The sequence below is a fragment of the Arctopsyche grandis genome, chromosome 4, assembly GCF_051622035.1.
Source record: "Arctopsyche grandis isolate Sample6627 chromosome 4, ASM5162203v2, whole genome shotgun sequence".
In the NCBI taxonomy this organism is placed as follows: Eukaryota; Metazoa; Arthropoda; class Insecta; order Trichoptera; family Hydropsychidae; genus Arctopsyche; species Arctopsyche grandis.
Window position 1 is genome coordinate 26,395,757 of NC_135358.1, and position 18,765 is coordinate 26,414,521.

At 34.2% G+C, this 18,765-nt stretch overlaps 1 protein-coding gene across 4 annotated transcripts in view; it reads left to right on the forward strand.

Annotated features, from left to right (window-relative positions):
* Positions 1 to 484: 484 nt before the first annotated feature.
* Positions 485 to 18,765, forward strand: part of Sap47 (Synapse-associated protein 47kD) — a 38,852-nt gene continuing 20,571 nt past the window's right edge. For 2 of the 4 annotated variants that reach the window (XM_077429821.1, XM_077429823.1), the window contains exons 1-4: positions 485 to 835; positions 2,330 to 2,539; positions 4,611 to 4,690; positions 4,803 to 4,924. In XM_077429821.1, coding sequence (XP_077285947.1) covers positions 696 to 835; positions 2,330 to 2,539; positions 4,611 to 4,690; positions 4,803 to 4,924 — 552 coding nt within the window. In that variant the 5' untranslated portion in view covers positions 485 to 695. Of the gene's footprint in view, positions 836 to 2,329; positions 2,549 to 4,610; positions 4,691 to 4,802; positions 4,925 to 18,765 lie in introns of all 4 variants that reach the window. The other 2 variants (XM_077429820.1, XM_077429822.1) reach the window with 1 other exon arrangement.

The window sequence follows — 18,765 nt, forward strand, 5'->3', positions numbered from 1 at the left end:
AAAATGTGGCATGCCTTGTCAAGGGTAAACGGATTACTCGTCATATGTGAACCAGTCACAGGACAACCGGTCGCTCTAGATCGGTCACACGTGATCACCCATCACACTAAAACTGGTCACGATTTTAGGGTGTGACCAGTTTTAGTGTGGCGGGTGATCACATGTGACCGATCTAGAGCGACCAGTTGTCCTGTGACCGGTTCACATTTGACTAGTAATCACCGAATTATTGTGAAGGCATTCAAAGCACGTCTAGCACACACCGTTCCAAAATCACCACCTGTAGTGTTTTCGGTAAAATTTTATCATTGTATTTATCCTTGCTTGACAGTGGTCGATAACGGTGCATCCGATATTCGAAGAAATGTAGGAGAACCCCCACAGCGAGGAGCCGAGCACACGACGTGCCGTTCTTCTTTGTGTGATTTCGCCCTTATCGTATTTTTAAAAATTTGTGGCAATGGCCGTATAGAATGTAAATTTTAGACATACGTCAGTGGTGTGAGTGCAATAGTCGAGTAGCGAGTGGCGAGTGTAGGATTGACGCATGCGCGTTTTGTGTTGCGCGACAATCGTTTTTGGGTTTGCGTCGGTGGGTCGGTGGGTCGATGTCGACGACGTTCTGCAGTCAGCTGTCGGCTGTATCGACGGGTAGTCGATAGTGTTCGGTAGAGCGGTGCGACAGCAGCCGCGACATGTTTTCCGGTCTCACGAACCAAGTCAGCTCGTGGATGGGGGCCGCCAAGGGCGAGCCGCAGGACGAGGAGGTGCCGACTCCGGCCGCCGCCACTCAGGACGCGCCTCCGCCCGACCAGGACAAGACGCAGACCCAGAGGTATCGCCCCCCACTCACCCCCACTCACCCACCCACCCAACCCCACTCACCCACCCACCCAACCCCACTGCACACCCGTCTCCTTCTATCCCGTGCGTTCCAAATGCGGAAGTGCCACTCCTCGCTCGATGCACTTCCATCTATGCCACCCCCCGTTCATTCATCGATTAAATACTACGAAAGAAAATCTATCTTTTTATTTACACTACTTTGTATCCCATATGATGTAATGTGAAATGCGTATCGATTGCACGATCAATTGTGCAATAGGGCTTTTCAGATGACACACACACACACACACACACACACTCTCACACTCTCACACATCACTGCAGTCACATTTCGGAAGTATTGGACACATTCAACTAAACATATATGCACTTTTCCCGAACATTTTCCATAGAAAATTTTAATTTTAATCAATTTTTGGACGTAAAAATGTGATTTCTTAATCTTATATTAATATTCATTCAAAGAATTTGATGACAAAATTTTGTGGAAAACTTGAATTTTTCCTGATGGCAAAATTTTTTTTTTTTTTAATTTTCAAGTACCGATAATTTAAAATCAATTCACTAGGCAGAAAGAAAAACTTTTCCACAGTATTTTCATGAATAAAGTTTGAGTTTGAAATAAAAATAAAATGTTAAAATCTAAATGCGATCAATACAATTTGACTCTTAATTCAATATTGATGCCTGATCGTATTGCTTGACATGGTCTATGCAATACCGTCATGCCTAAAATAATCAGAGCAGTGGTGCATTATGATTATACAACCATTAAGCTTTTTCTTGTGGGTACATTATTAAAAGAGGTCCAAGTCTGTTTTACATTTTTTTTAGTAATAACTAGCTGAACCTCGGCATGCGTTGCAATGCCATAATAACGCATGCAATTCCCGTTCCCGTTCCTGTTCTCGTTCCCGTTCCCATTTGTCGGAAAAACGCAGGCATCGAACACATTTGAAATTATTGCGTTGCAATGACACTCATTCCCGTTTTTCCCGTTTCCGTTCCCGTTTTTTCCCGTTTTTTTTCACAGTAATCTTCCCCGACAATCATACAACAAATCCTGAAAGTTCCATCGCAATCGCTTCAGTGGCTTAGGAGCCTATTCGAGACACACACACACACACACACACACACACACACACACACACACACACTATTATTACGGAAATTTAGATTTTTTTTCATTTTCTTCTGGTAAATTTCAGGCTTCCAGTAATTCCAGTATATTTCTATATATTTTAATTATAAAATGTTAAAATTTTTACGCAAATTATGTAATTTTTTAAATAAAATATGGTTTTTTGAGTCCAACTGTTTATATTACAGTGTCTAATTCGCAGCCTTTTCCACGATTTGATGCTGTAATAGTTATTGTAGCATATATTTCACAATTAAATATAGATAATTTTACTATTGAATTAGTTTTGTATCGATTGAGTACTATTCGTTCTTTTTTTTTTTTTCGCAATTTCCACTATAGTCCTACGAAGTCTGGCAGCAGGTTGGATATGTTCACAAACGTGAAGTCTCAAATGACAGGATGGCTCGGCTCCGGGATACCCATTCCTGGGTTGAGGAAAGGAGCCGAAGCTGAGGCAGCCCCGGCAGAAGGTGGTGAGGCTCAGCCGGCGCCAGAGCCGGCCACGGACCCCTCCGCCGATATTGTCAAAGATGAAGATGACAATTCTAGGTACATTAGGTATGGGGTTATCCGTTAAATGATGAGTCACTAATTTTTAACACACTTTTTCATTTTATTACTTGCATTTTTGATAATTTTTTGCAACATTGGTTTACCCTTGGTATTTGCTGTAAATTTTGATTTTAATTTTTGAAACCACATTCGGTGAATTCTGAGATCCGTTCACACCTACCTGGGTTTTGTACGGCTATAGTTTGCTGAAATTTATGTTAAAAAATCTACCTATTATATATTGATTTTCGTTTTATGAACCTTCTTTCTTCCTTTACATTGCATGATATTTAAATATGAATAAGCTCAATACGTATTAACGCCAACGTTAATATGTATATTAGGTTTTTTTCGAGCTTGCTTTTATATACTACATATTTAAATATAAGACACAAATTTTTTTATTTTGTTATATTTCATTACAGTATTTTGATCAGATAGAATAAGACGTGTATGTTGATTTTCGCATGTTTTTTTTTCTCTTTTTAATAAGTAAATAATATTTATATTTTATTTTCTCATTTCATAACTTATTTTTCATTTCAATTACATACGTACAAGTCTCACACATATGTACATAAAATTGTAAAATTCAATTTATTTTCACCGAAGGGCTTATATGTAAGTAATTTTGAAGAATTATCTCAAAATGTTTCGTCACTAATACAAATATTTCAATAAACTTTCTCATTTTTCTATTACATTGTAAGTACATACACACATATGCTGCGTAAATTCGTAGAATTGTATTAAAAGAACACAATATGGGGGGAGAAATCTCAATAATGGTACACATCCATATGTACATATGTACTTACATAACATTTTTCACATTACATTTAATTTGATTTACTGTTTGTGTATTTCTTTTCTTTTATGTTTTAAAGATTATATGTATAAGAATAACCAATGATGCAAATTATTATTGAAAAAAAGCATAGATGCGCAGAGCTGATGTGAGACATAATATATAATTATTATTTATTCAGGTTGTTGTCTCGTTCACATACTATATAAACAAAACTGTTTAATCTTGCCTTTTTTCAATAGCGTGATCTCCATGCACTTCTATACCTTTAAATATTTATTTTTTGTATTAAATATGTACATATACTGTTTGAACATCATTAGTTTTTCTATAGAACACGTTAATTTTCGCATTTTTATTTTTACTTTTTTTGTCATAATAGAAATAATTTTTACGATCATGGAAATTATGCGTTGGATCATGCTTAGCGCAATCGATGCTGATTTAGACATCAACATAATATCAGTGACGTCATTTATGGATGAACCCCATTTTTTATTGATTTTAATTTCGTTCAATATTCATTATTTTAATTTTTCAGATTTTCACTCGATCATTATTATTAGTACACATTTTATTATTATTATTATTATCAGCATCATTATTGTTATGCATTTTTCTGCTTTGAAATATTATATTTTAGATTTTTTGTAAAAGGCTTGTTTATTCTTCTCAATAGGAGTAAAACATTTAGCACATAAAAATGCTGATACGATTTTCACAGTTTTATATTCATACATACGTTTGCATTATATAGTTATATCGAAAAATCTTAACAGCAAATTGTTATACTAGAAAAAGGCGTTTTTTAAACATCGTAAATTTGAATTAATTAACCGAGTTAATTTTTTTTATAATTTTTGCCATAAAGCCTATTCAATTGTTTGAGAAACGCCCATTATTTTAATTTATTTCAACGCAGTTTGTATACTTACGAAATTAAATGAAATAATAATTTTTTAAATTGATAAATCAATATAATATTTAGTTATACATATGTATGATAAATTTGAAAAATATTTAATGAACACTTTTTCTACTGATATATATTATTTTTTACTGGCAAGATAAGAAATATTAATAGCATACAGTTTTAAGTCACGCGATATTGTTTTCCGCTATAAATGGAAATTTGAATTTGTTGAAGATAGGGCAATTGAGACCTGATTTTCATGAGAAATTTTCCAATTAGTAACACTGTCTGACCTCAGTGCGTCAGCGTGTACACTTAGCTTAAGCGTTGCTGTTGTTCGGTTGCAGTGCCACAGGAGGAGCTGACAGTGGTCCAGCATCTCCTACGGGAACACCCACCGAAGAAAACACTGGTCAAATCGGAAACGGTACGCCTTATAGTATTGAATCATTCGCAGATTCGATTTAAATCGAAGTCTGCTGCTCTATCAAGTAGTACAATTTGACTGTAATCATAATGTACATTGTTAAATTCGGCAGTTACAACCAAAGCAGTAGCCGGGGCGAAATCTCTGGGTAGTTTTCTATATTCGGCTGTGAATAAGGCGGGAGCTAAAGTCAGCGAGGCCGGAGCCAAGATCAAGAAAACAGTCGAGGAAAATGTGAGTATTAACCGTTGATATGTAATTTGTGTATGTACTTATATGTACATTTTGAAGCGTTGGTCTGCATGATAATATACGACTAGAATTCCTATCGAGCGATGTCGGAATTTCATGTAGGAAAATCCATAGAATTTTCACCATGACAACCTTCTCCTCCTCCATGGTTTAACTGCTTGAATTATTACTTTATATGTCGATGAAACGAGTATTTTCCCCACGATTTAGCGTCCGTGTTCCTGGTGCATCTTTCTGGATGAGTTTTGAACTGGGTCAGCAGGTCAGTAGGCCCCTCGTGGATGTGTGTACCCGTTCGTTCATAACTCAGTTTAGCAAATAATTGATTTACGTCATTTCGAAGTTGCCTAGGTTCGACTTTTGTTGTCGTTTTCCCTCATTTTTCACACATATGTATGTACGTATAGCGTATCGTGTAGAAAGCTACCAAATATTGCATTTTTCAATTGATTTGTTAGAAAAGTACAAATAATACTTTATAAACATATGTATTATAAATGTATATACATTAAAGTCTAAACATTATACCCGAAGGATGTATTACGTATGTAAAGATTAAATTTTCTACATGCGTTAAACTTCATTAATTTTATTTTATTTTATTGTTACAATCAATATACACTCGTCATTACAGATCGCTCCAATGCGACGAGTGTACGATAACGGTCAGAAATACAATAATACATTTACAATCAGAATACATAGCATATAACAATTAATCTGTACAGAAATAATAATCATAGAGACGTCTATGGATTATTTTTAGATTTTTGTGTACAATTATTATTACAATTTTTATACATATAATAAACACGAAATTATAGAGATATCTATAGATTTCAGATTATTGTGCATAATTTTTACAAATTATATACACATATTATATATGCGCGTTGACATAATTTAACTTTAGTATAATATCAAATGGGTTATGTTGCAATCATAAAGGTAATTTTATTATTTAAGAGTTGATCTTTACATGATCTTTGCCTTCGTCAATGGTGGAAAATTTGGATTTTCCCGGATAAAATGGTAGAAGTTTGAAATTTTCAGGTGTTCATTCGAAACAGTAAACTTTCGCAATGAAATTCGATAGCTGAATAATTCGTTTCATCAGCTTGTTGAATGGAAAATATATCGTAGCCGAAGTAAGTTATTCCGTCTCGATTACGGGAAAATCATAAAGAATTCATACGCTTCTCAAAGTTTACTTTCCGCCCTGTTTATTTTCTAAATAACCCACGTTTTCCGTATGAAGGCCTAGTGCCATTTCACGGTTTCGCTCTGGCCAAACGATGGGTCCCGAGTGGGATTTCTGGATATCCCAGTCACGACCGTCACCGCCATTGTTTTTATTGGAAAATGGGTGTCCCGTGGTGGTCTCGTTCGTCGGCTTGTCACGGCGTTGGGTAGCGAGTTTTCCCTCCCCAACCCCGCGTTACGTAACTCCGTGGCCGTTATCGACCGCCGGGGCTGCCCCCTCTGGGCCTCCGCCCCCGCGCTTTCGCCCACCGCCGGCGCCCCATTCCCGGGTCTGATCTCGTCTAGCTCCCACCCCCTACCCCCCACCGTACCCGACCCGACACTTCGGGAAATTCACGTACCACTATCGTGAAATACATACGAATGGCGTACACACGACTCTCGGCGCACGGGGTTTTATTCCATGCTTTCCTCGTGAAAATAATTTTTGCGATTTTGATTAGAATCGTACGATTTCCCTCCCTCCCAACTTCCTATCCGTTGAAATGTGGTGTTGAAAGCCAGCCGTCTTATCGATGCGCCCACACATGAGATTTTTTTCTTTGCTGGAAATGAGATTTTTTTTATAAATCAGATGATTTCATTGTGCGGATTACGCACTATCGTTGGATGAATTCGGATTGTTTAATCTTCTCATTTTACTTTTTCTGCCGTATATGGCCTTTTTCAAAAATTTCAAATACATATTTGTAATAAATTATCGTGTTTTATTTTTCGTTATTTTTTAAAATGTATATAATGGATATTTTCACGAAGGCAAATTACGAGGTACATTTTTAGATATTTAACCCAGTTTGTCGCTATTTTTATTTTTAAACCTCCAAGGGTAGAGTAAATTTAAACTACATATGTACATAGTTTAATATATGTACATAGAAAGTTGTCGTAAAATATGATAAAATGTCGTAATACTGTAAGTTAACGATTAAAATTTCATAAAAATGATTAAAGAATCATTTGGATGTACATAGTTTATTGATTTTGACAAAAAATAGTTTCTTAATAATTATTTGCCTTTTGTAGGACATACATACATAGATATGTATTAAATTCCTAAATATAACTTAAATCGTTTTGAATCCATAACTTCGATCAAAAAATGTAAAATACTGAATTAAAGTATTAAGAGAAAGAAGAGATCGATAGAGAAATGAGATTTAGGTTGTCTCGATTGAATAGAATTTATTCGTTGTATTTCCGCTATAGTGCTGGTCAGACCTAGATATTTGGGATTCCAACTCGATCGTTTCCAATCAGAGTTTGCCAATTTATCTCATTTCATTGTTGAAACGGTGCCTCATTAAATTAGCAAAACCATCATACCTACCATTTGTCAACACTATTCGAATATGATTTCAAATTTATATATAATATTTACAAGTGTTATGCATAAATTTCTACCACGCATAAAGTGCCGTGAAAGGTTGCCTATGGTAAAATTTTTGTATATGATTTTTCAACAATTCTAAACATATAATATACAATGCAATTATTACAAAACACAATATCGTTATCTATAGAAAAGTGGTACAATCAAAAATCAACAAATTCGAAACATGACGAATTTGCGAGAAACTAAAGGGGGGAGAATGCTTATTGATTTTATTGGATCCGTCACAATAATTAAGCTAGATAAATCGGCAAATTCCAGCAGAAGAAGGTCTATCTGAATCTCGCCAGCAGCGTATATTATTAAACCATTACTCGGAATTTTAACCTACGACCTTCTCTACTAGTAAACAGCGAACTACACCGTGGTTTTATTACATATTTTACAGTATTCAACATTTTCCGATATGCGTGTTCATACATACATATGTACATATACATACATATACTGGATGTCAAATTATTTCCTATTCCAACATTCTTGTTTGAGATTGTCGCCGTATAATCTTTCTAGTCTAGGTATTTGCGTCTACTTTATGGTCAATTACAGTTGCGGCAGTGGTCAACCCAAATCTTGATTTAAATTGGAACGGACAGTTTTATAGCTTTGGGTCGCATCTATGGCTAAAGATGGAGATTGCTTGTTTGCCGAGAAAGAACGTCGAATAAATCCGATTCCGAAATTCCGATTCGAGTGCATCGATTGAATATTTTATCGCTGGAAAACTCTGTTTTTCCAACGTAAAGTCAGTCGTACGTACGCGCCTACTGTTGAACTTTTATCGGTAATTATTTTGATGGGCAATTTTCATTCGTACTCGGGACATTTCAATAAAAGTCCACTACACACATTCGCCTCTTTCTATTGTATTGCGTACGCAAATTTAATTTCACTGCGAAGGACCAATTAAATTAAATCGCAATAGCATTGATTCGGAACACTAGACAAGTCGCTTTCAATTATTGAAATCGAAATATATTTTTCATTCTATATAAATATATAAAATGTACGTATATACATATCTCTAGCGATGTATTCGTCGGGTACAAAATGCACGTACGATAGTGACTATCGAATTGCGCTTCGAAACTACATTTGAAAATTGGACACTGGAGTAACGTCATATAAAACTTTATCATATTATATACTTTATCAGCTTTCGAAGGGTACATTTTATTTGTTATATTATGTGTTTGTGTACGTTGGAGTTGTTATTTTTGCATTTGAATTTACTTCCTTGAGATATCCCAAGGGTAGTCATTCTTCTGTGAGCAATCCTTGTTTGTTTCGTTTTTTTTTTAAATCTCTGTAGCCGTTTGTTCAATATTTGTCACCAGTAGTAATGATGTTCTTTCAATTTTTTCGGAATATAATTTTACTTTATTGATATCAAAAGTAAATTGTCAGGAGAGTTGATTAGATAAACGAATCTTAGAACGCTTCAGTAATATATTTTAAATAAAATGATCATGATGTATTAAGAAAGAGATTGAAATTTGATTGCATTTCGTGAAAATGATTTGTAATGGCAACGCGTCAAAAGTTACAGTGGATTTTGGGTCGATAGCCCCGAAACGTTACGTAAATGCGAGGCCACCCTAACAGTGAAATGAGCCATTTTGGCCATTGGCCAGAATGGTGGAGACGCAGTGTATCCGCAAGTTTCGATTTTTACTGTTTTTTGGACGAGAGTCCTCCTCTGAATTTTGGGAGTTGTTGTGAAATGTTCCGCGACAAAGGACACACCCCGAAAACGAAAAATCTCTTTAAGAGCGTTGAGAAGAGTCTGGCGAAAGCAAATCCATTTTTCTCTCTTCACATGTTGTAAAACCTCTCGAAGGTTGAATGGAAAAGTTCGAATATCTGTCTCGTGCGACGGTGGCCATTTTTCAAACAATCGGCGGGCTTTAGAGATGGAATCCGAACCCACCCCTATGTAGATATGGGCTGAAATGGGTCCCTGTGGGTTTTATTTTCATAGTCGTTCCCTGGATATTTGTCACTCGTTCGTAATACGTATAAATTTCCTTATGTTCTCTAGGCTTGTTTCTGTAATCAATCCTCAATTTTCACTCGATGGAATTCAGGTAGGTATTATCATGATTAAATTGCGGCGATCGGATACTATTATATTTATCTCACATCTTATTTGCAGGTGAGGTGTATATATTAAATATTATGCGAATATTGATTCAAATTTTGTCTGAATTAGATTTCTATAACGAAAACTTCTAAATAGAGCTTATGTATAAGCTTATAGATACATAGTTTCTTATTAAGCCAAGGAGTTATTTAAGTTGTTGAAAGTTTTGATCTCTAAATAGGCTGATACACTTTGAGATGGAAATAAACAGCACAATGTGTGATAAAGTTTTAAATTAAAATAAGATCTCAAACTAAATTTATTTATTTAAAAATATGTAGGTAGATACATGATACAAAATGTACATAGATGGACTTTATTATAAAATATAAATTTAAATAGTTTCGAAATATCCATATTATTTAGTAACACAAATTAAAATAAAATAAAAGATATACGTAATTACAATTCATTTTACCAAATAAATTAACTCGAAATGTGGATGGTATAAATTGATGAAATTCATAAATAATAATATATTAAATACTCCTATATTATATGCTTAGTAGAGTTAATCCAATAATCTCTTTTATTAATTAGTCTGCAATGAGCTCTATGGAAAAGTGTACACTTTTTCCAATTTTCTTACATATGTATTATACACACATACGTATATAAGTTTAATACATATGAATTTAATTCTGAGCTTGTTGGGCATTATTAAAATAAATGTATATGCGGTGTTGAATATTTGATTATGTACCTGCTTTAATTTTTCCTAGTATTATTTAATTAAAATAACATTCGACGGTGGTTTTCTTGAGGCTTCTGGAGCATTTAAAGTTCGCACAGCATTTCGTAATTGGAAAATTGTCCAATTGTTGACGTAATGAAATTCGTTCACCCGTAAAGTTGTTTAAATACAACTTTATTTCAGAATTCGCCCACGTTTGTAAGGTCCTTTGCCCGCCCACTTATTATCATAGCATATCTTAAAGGGGAATCATTTTATTTTTGAAATATTCCCGTTTAAAATAAACATGTATATGTTGGTCTATAAATATAACCGTTCGCTTCATGTAACGTAAACCGAAATAATTCGCGTGAAATTTACGCAGGTACTTGGGTGTACGTTACGTTATTTCTCCCTAGGGTCGGAGCTTTTTCGCAATAAATTTTATATGAAAATTATTAGCGTGGAGATCGAATCGAGTTTTATCAATGTGTTTGATTTTTTTCGCACTAGAAAACAGCGTTGTTGTATCGAATCGATCGTTAAAAGCAATTTATGACGAATAATATCGGCTTTCACCTGCGATAAAACTAGCTTCTGGCCAATATACAGAATGTATCGGTAAAGGGTCAGAATTTTAGAGGATGTAGGAGTTGTTTGGTTTTTTATACGTTCATTTTTGCTTTTAACGTGATTTTATACGTGATCGAATAAGGATCGCGTTCCATTAATTATCTGGGTTTTTTCACTACTCTTGGGATGAAGAAAAGCTGTTGTTTATGCGTTTTGGACACGCACGTTTGCATTTTTAATCTCTCAAGGGGTCGGTATATATTATTGATCGTAGTCCCAGTTGACAAGGTTCGACAGGATTAAATTTTTTTCACGTACATACATTTTGGACGATTTGAATTTCCATCATGTGCCGACACATAGGCGTTTGTTTGCTTTTCTCAAAGGTTGAATTGACTTTCCACTGAATTTTCCGCGTGACGTCACCGCTCAATCCATCGCATTGTGCGAAAAGATCGGATTAAAAAAAATATACATATATACATATATTTTTTAAGGATACTTGAATAGTTATTATATTTACGTAGCTAAATTGTTTATTGCGGCTTCGTCTTTCTTATTGAATTCAATATTCTTTTTTCTTGGAAATTTTCATACATTGAATATGTACGGCTGGTTATTTATACGATGGTTTTACAAATTTAATGTTGCTTATTTAAAAGGCTTTCAAGCAAATTGCACGGCATGAAATAGCACGGGTAATATTCCATATTCATTTCTTATATACATATGTACATGCATAGTTTACATATATGTTAATTTTATACATCCTAGAAAATATCTGTATAAAATTGGATTGGATATGATTTGAATAATTTTTTTCTTTATAAATTCTTTTAACGATTAGCACAAGGCTTTTTTTTAAATCCAATATTTAATAAATCCCCAAGTAAATTTCGTTGAAAGGATCAGGATTATGAGGATTACGAAGGGGTACGAAAGTAATCGGATTGAAACGAGAGCATAATTAAGAAGGAGCGTTTGTTGAATTGGAGTCGAATGTTTAATTGTATTACAACGGTATATAAATAATTGACCATTATCTTTCTGAACTAACCCAACTGACTTTTGGCGTGATTGTGCCCCCTTACAGGCAATTTAAACGATAGGAATCTGAATTGTATGTAGTTATATTTATATGTACATGTAATTCGCAATGGAAGCGAGAGAATATGACCCAATGTAAATTTAACATCTCGGAAATGGGACGGCTGGGAGGATGGGGATGCTGAGAATATAAATTAGAGCGAGGAAGTCGAGGGCATCGAGGAGACGGCGACGACGACGATATCCCGAAAGCGTCGCGTCTGGAAAAATGCGGAAAACTCACAGAAAACGAACAAATGAAAGGAAATAAATCGCTCGCTATGAATGACAAATTGCTGTTTCGTCGCTGGAACACTCGTTTTTTTATATTTAATGCTGAGTTTATAATGTTATTCGCATAGCTCGTTCAACGAGAATTATTGTTGTATTTATATAACCTTATTATAATATAATGGATGCGGATTTTAATAGTTTCAACACTTCTCAAACAATATTCGAATACATGAAATGTAAATGAATACGTTTTTCGATGACCATTGTTGTAAATGTAGCTTTACGACATAAATGCTTACTGTTTGCTCACTCACAATAAACTCAAGTTTTTTACACTCAAACTATATATGAAGAATTCTATTACACTTTATTTTCTATTATTAATTTTTTTTGTTAAATTTCATTTGTAGTATTTAACAAAAAAAAAACCAATAAGTGTAATAGAATTCTTTATGAATATTCTTTAATAATATTCGTTTGAGAGTAAAAAACTTGAGTTTATTGTGAGTGCTCCAATACACTAAGCATTTCTGTCGTAAAGAATTATATTACAATTATTAGTTTTTTTTTTTGTTAAATTTCATTTGTAGTATTTAACAAAAAAAAAGTTTTGCTATAATATAAACCAACCAGCAGCTTGGATTGGTGGTTAGCATATTTTGCTATGGTCAGTGTGGTTACGAGTTCGAGTCACACTGGTTGCTGCCGGACCTTGGTTTGTGACCGGGTCGGTCGTTTCTTATCAGAGTTTGCCAATTTTTTTGATTTTCATTGACACGATTCCTGCAAAATTGGCTTTCCCCTTCCCATTATTCTCGCAAAATCTTGAGTTATTATGTTATATCTAAAGCCCGGACTCAGAGGGTGCCGCGTATTGTTCAATTGTTGTAAATGCATTGTTAAAGGTTCGCCTAACGCTTTTTTTGGACTCTAGCTTTGTAACTAGAGCTAAACCGCCCCGATTCCTGGAAAAAGCACGGTGTCAATCCGCAGTCTAGTTATATCTCAAGTTTCACTGGGTTTCTCTCCATAGATGTCTTTGTGTATGATTATTGTATAAAAATTCGTATTGTTGTATAAATATTTGTTGATTGTATTGCATACGATGTTTGCAATGCACTTTGCTATGTTTGACCATGTATAATTTCGAATTATGTATTAACCTTTTAATAATTTGGCGTGTTTCTTGATCTGTATAGTACACTCGTCGCGTTGGAGCGATCTGTAATGACGAGTGTACATAGATTGATTGAATAAAAAAAAAAAAATTAAATAACAGTACGTGAATTCTAGGATTTTTTATTATTATTAAACACTTGTTGAATATGTACCGCTTTAAAAACAAACGTCCTCGCATCGGTTTTTTCAACGCGGGATTCTTCATCATTTAAATCCCAGCGGTCTTGTAAGATCGTTTTTCATTGTTTATTATTTTTTTTCGCATACATATGTGTGGTTTTAGTCTCCTTTGTGGCGTTTATTGCGGCTCGCCGCTCCAGACTCGTCTGCGTCTCCTTCGGGAGGATTTTTCCGGCACGCTAGGGATTTGCTGCGTATCCTCCTTTGGTTTCCTCCCCCGTATTGATCCGTGGGTTTTCCTTCTCTGTCTGGAATTTTCCATCCCCCTTAGTCGGCCCCTGACCGGCCTTCACAAATATCAGCATGGTATGTTTTCAGGAGAAACTCGCCTGAACTCGACTCTTCTATGGCGTAACGACCTACGTGTTGCTTTTCCAACTATTCCTCTATCATCGCACTCCAACATCGTTCAAGTACATACGGATATTATTATATTTTTATGAAATTAATTGTGTTGGAATTTTTTAATTCCATTTTTGTTTTTCAATATAATATAAGTATCCGATATTTTCCGGAGTTTTTGATGAATATGAATGAAAATATCGTCATTTGTATTATATGTATATTTTATTTTATTATAAATACATTTTTACCAAAGGTGCCATGACAGGTTATCCCCAAGGCGACACCCATGGTCAATTTCTTGTACATTTATTTATTTATTTTTAATCTATAGCAGGAAGGCCTAACAGGTAACCCCAATGGGCTTTCCTAGCCGTTTGTACATTGTACATTCGATATAAGTTTTATACAAAGTAAATACATTTCAATTAGCACCCACCGAGACATCTATGGTCAAATTTTGTAAATTTGCAACATTTTTAAACAATTCAGCGAAATTCAGTAAATACATATCAATTAACATTCACTGATACATTAATGGTTAGCTTTGTAAATTTGCAGCATTTTATACAATTCAGCGAAATTCCAGATTGCTGAAAACTAGAGATTTGCGAGAAAATGGGTAATGGCTGTTCGGAATAGTGCTCGTGTGCTGAGGCCGCACCACTGCCTAAGATTCTTTACTGCCTACGATTTTCCCCTGGATTATTAGGCGCAGGAGGTCGTATTTCTCGTTCCGCATCACATGTCCAAAGTACTCCAACTTTCGCCTTTTCACACTTTTGAGCACTTTGACATGTTTTCCCATCAGGGCATTGGTACGACGCGCCACCCATGAGATTCTCAGCATCCTTCTGTATATCCACATCTCAAAGGACCATTTTTTTGCAAGTGGCATCTGTCAGGGTCCATGTTTCTCTCCCATTCAGAAGGATGCTGAAAACGTATAATCGTAGAAGTCTAAGTCGGAGTGCTGTACTGAGATCACGTGTGGTTAGGACATTTTTCAATTTTAAGAATGCAGCTCTTCCTTGCTCCACTCTAACGCGAATTTCCTGTTTACTTTCACACGTTACACCCAGATAGCATCCAAGATATCTGAAACTATCTACTCTTTCCACCACGTTGTTGTTAATTTCTATTAGACAGTTGACCGTATTGTGCGTCGACTTGCTGAATATCATCCATTACGACAACTCATATAAATTAAATCAGTTATCTCTTTCGAAGTACATACCTTGTAAGATCGTCACAATAAATTCATTCGTGATCGTCACAATCATTATGTAATTTTATTTAGATATTTCACGAGGAATAGATTTTTTTGTGTGAATACAGTCGTTGGATCGTTCGATTAAGTGAAGTTTGTAGTGCTTGTTAGGAAAATCAATCAATAATTAATTTGATCGTAATCCGCGATACTTATTATTTTGATTAATAAATAGAATATGACGCAATTATGTATTGTATTAATTACTCCCAAGCTAATTGTTTCACTGCGAAATATGGTGTTCTAAGCGTAAAATATTTTATCGGTAGACCAAATTAGTAAAACGACTAATTCGACTAATCGATTTTTCAATTTTGGATCAAATATGGATTTGATTTTTTATATAAAAGCGATTCATTCTAGCGAATGAATATATAATCTTTTTATATAAATTCATCCTTCACATTAAGCAAAATGTCTGTTGTTTGTATAATATTTCTCGGAACACACATTTTTTCTGCACGTCTGGATATTCCCCTTTTTTACTAATAGAAATGTAAATACGAGGGGCATTTTGCGAACGTGGCGGGATACACCTTTTTATTGGAATCTTGGGATAAGTTCCACCTTAATTTTCTTAATACGTGTATTTTTTCCCTCACAATTCTAAAAGGGTAGTATTTTCTTTGTTTTTAAGAAGAGGGTGAAAAAAAACTCGTAAGGTAAACGGGAGCATTTTTTTGTAGGGTTATGATATTTATATGCTTTATAATGGTCTATTCTGTTTTGGCGTGAAAAGAAATGAGGCTGGGTCAGGTGTGTTTCTTTGTTCCAAGTTTTTCTTTTGTCTTTAACTACGTATTGCAAAGGATTTTTCTTTTGGCTTTATTTAAAATGTTGATTCTTCGGTCTCTTGAGAATTAATCAGTTCATTCGTTCTATTCGTCTTCTTCTCGCTTCTCGTGATGGAGTTTATTCGGTGGGGAACTCTCATTAGTCTTTTGTCGGTAGACGTCATTACATATTCATGAATGTAATAATAATGATTTAATACTTTTTAAAAAGATTAAGGTTTTTTTTTGAAAAATGACTGAAATTGTAGACTTAAAAATATAGGAGATAAATGCTTTATTTATAAGGGGTTTGAGCTTTATTGATTTAATGCAAAAGGGTGGGGTTCTGGAAGTAATATATCTTTCGCAACACTCGCGTTGGTTTTACCACACTTTATAATTTGTTTTTTTCCCTCTAGAAGGTCTACGAAGCGGAATACGTCAACTGAAATTCGTTTAACTTTAATGATATGAATTTTTCATGTTATATCCATTCAAAATGTATAAAATAATTTATCATTTTTATCCGCAGGCGGAAAGATGTTTATGTCAATTAAAAATATATAATGTTTAAAATTTGACATGTATGTATGTGTTTCCTTTGAAATTCTATCTACGTTCACTACGATGCTCGTAAAGAGAACGACGTTTGGAAAATTCGCAAAAGCTTCCTGGATAAAACGGAGCTTATTTTAAAATGTCGACATTATCGCAATGTCTCCCCATTTAACACTATCTCTTTGGGCCGTTTATTTTGCATAAATGATTATCCCTAATTCTCGACGAGGGTGTATATATATGTATGTGTGTGTTATTTTGATCGTTCGTTGGGGAAATTTCCCAGCCTTAACGATTTTCACTAGGGTTCGTATTTATTATTTTATATCTGCGTATGCGGTCTTTTGTTTATGCGCAGAACTATTGTGAAAATTTATCATTATATAAACTCAAAATTAGTTTAAAATATAACAAATAAAAAAAAATTTGAACTTTATGTAATATTTGTAAACTTGGAATATTTTTTTGTATTTGTAAGATTTTATCGTGCAATGTCATAAAATTTTCCATATGCACATGATCATAGTTTAAAGTGGTCCTTTTTGATTCGCACCAATATTTTAGTCAAGTTGTAAGGTATGTTATGTTGCTCAATTGACGTATTTCATGTAGCATATTAAAAGTAGTTTGAAATTTTTTAGTGTTTACTATGTAATCTAATATATAATTTGTTTATATAATAATACAAGTCTTTACTTACCGTTATTATTTATACCGAATAGCGTTTTTTTGAATAAATAAACCTTTATCTGCTTTTGAGTTTATTTATATATACATATATGTTATATGTATTGTTTATTTTTTTGCAATATGTCTTCTTTGATGAAAAATTAAAATATATGTACATATATAAACGTAAAAAGTTTATTTCATTGTACACGTATTTTGTTCCACTTACTTAGTTAGGTATACATACATATAATAATATTCCAGTCACGTATTACACTTAAGTCATTCTAACCGACTAATTTGTCTCTTTTCCACGTTCTTTCAGTATTTTTTTCTTTTTTTTTTGAAGAGGATATATAACATATAATGATTTATAGGTATTTTTAAGCACCATTCGTATTTGAACACAAGTTGATCGTTATTTTTATTACTTTTCGTGTGGGGAAAAATTTACTTACTTTTTGTGACAGGTTAATCGTTCATTTCAGCTTTTTATTACACCCTTCATAGGTGTATGTGTGTTAATTAACAAGCACGGAAAAATACGTTTTTTGTATAATACGTTTTTATACTCATCGAATTGTGCAGAGCACGTATCGAACTTCCTTCCCTTTCTTCTTTGTTGAAATTTAACGCGTTGAAAACGCTACCACATTTGCCAAAAAGCTCACGATTTCAATCATCAAACTTTTCCTATCACTGTTTGTGTATAATAAAAACATGAAAAAACATTGATCGATTATGGTTGCGGATTTTGTCAGCATTCGGATGAATGTTATATAATAAGGGTTGAATTTTCTCGTTTCTTATCTTCTTCGAAGCACTCTGCGACCAATGCGCTTTTCCGTCCACTGAATCGTCATTTTCTTTCATATTTTCACCGCATTTCACCCCGTTACGCTCGAGAGAGCTTTCAAAACTTGTAATAGCTTTGCGCTCTTTGAACTTTCCTCAGACTTTACCGCTTTCTATTTACTAAGTTTATATATAGTTTTAATATATTATGTACATATATACCTATGTATATTGAAATGAGTTTTTCAAATTTAATGCGTATCTATACGGGTAATATTAAATCAGGTTTTACAAACTCGACTTTATCGTTTGAGGTTCATGAGGTTCACTTCTCTCCAAAGGAAACACCGCATTTACGTCGAAAGTTTCGTTATTGAATAAAAAACGTGGATTTCTATAGCGGAAATATGAACCTTTTGTGTCGAGTAAAGCTTTCGAGAATGTGTTGGAACTAGAAGGCTCAAGGGGAGAGCTTTTTCGGCTTATTCCTGCCGCTCCATTTGCAGTCAGCATTCAATGCTAATAATATTCCCACAATGGCTAATACGAATCAGTAATGCAAAAGACTTCGAGAATCGCATATTTCATTGAAATACATACACATGAGCTTACAGGATTAAATATTGATTTTTTGTGGTTTCATTTAAATATGATTAGATTCAAATAAAAATTACAACCCAGGTTGGAAGGTACTG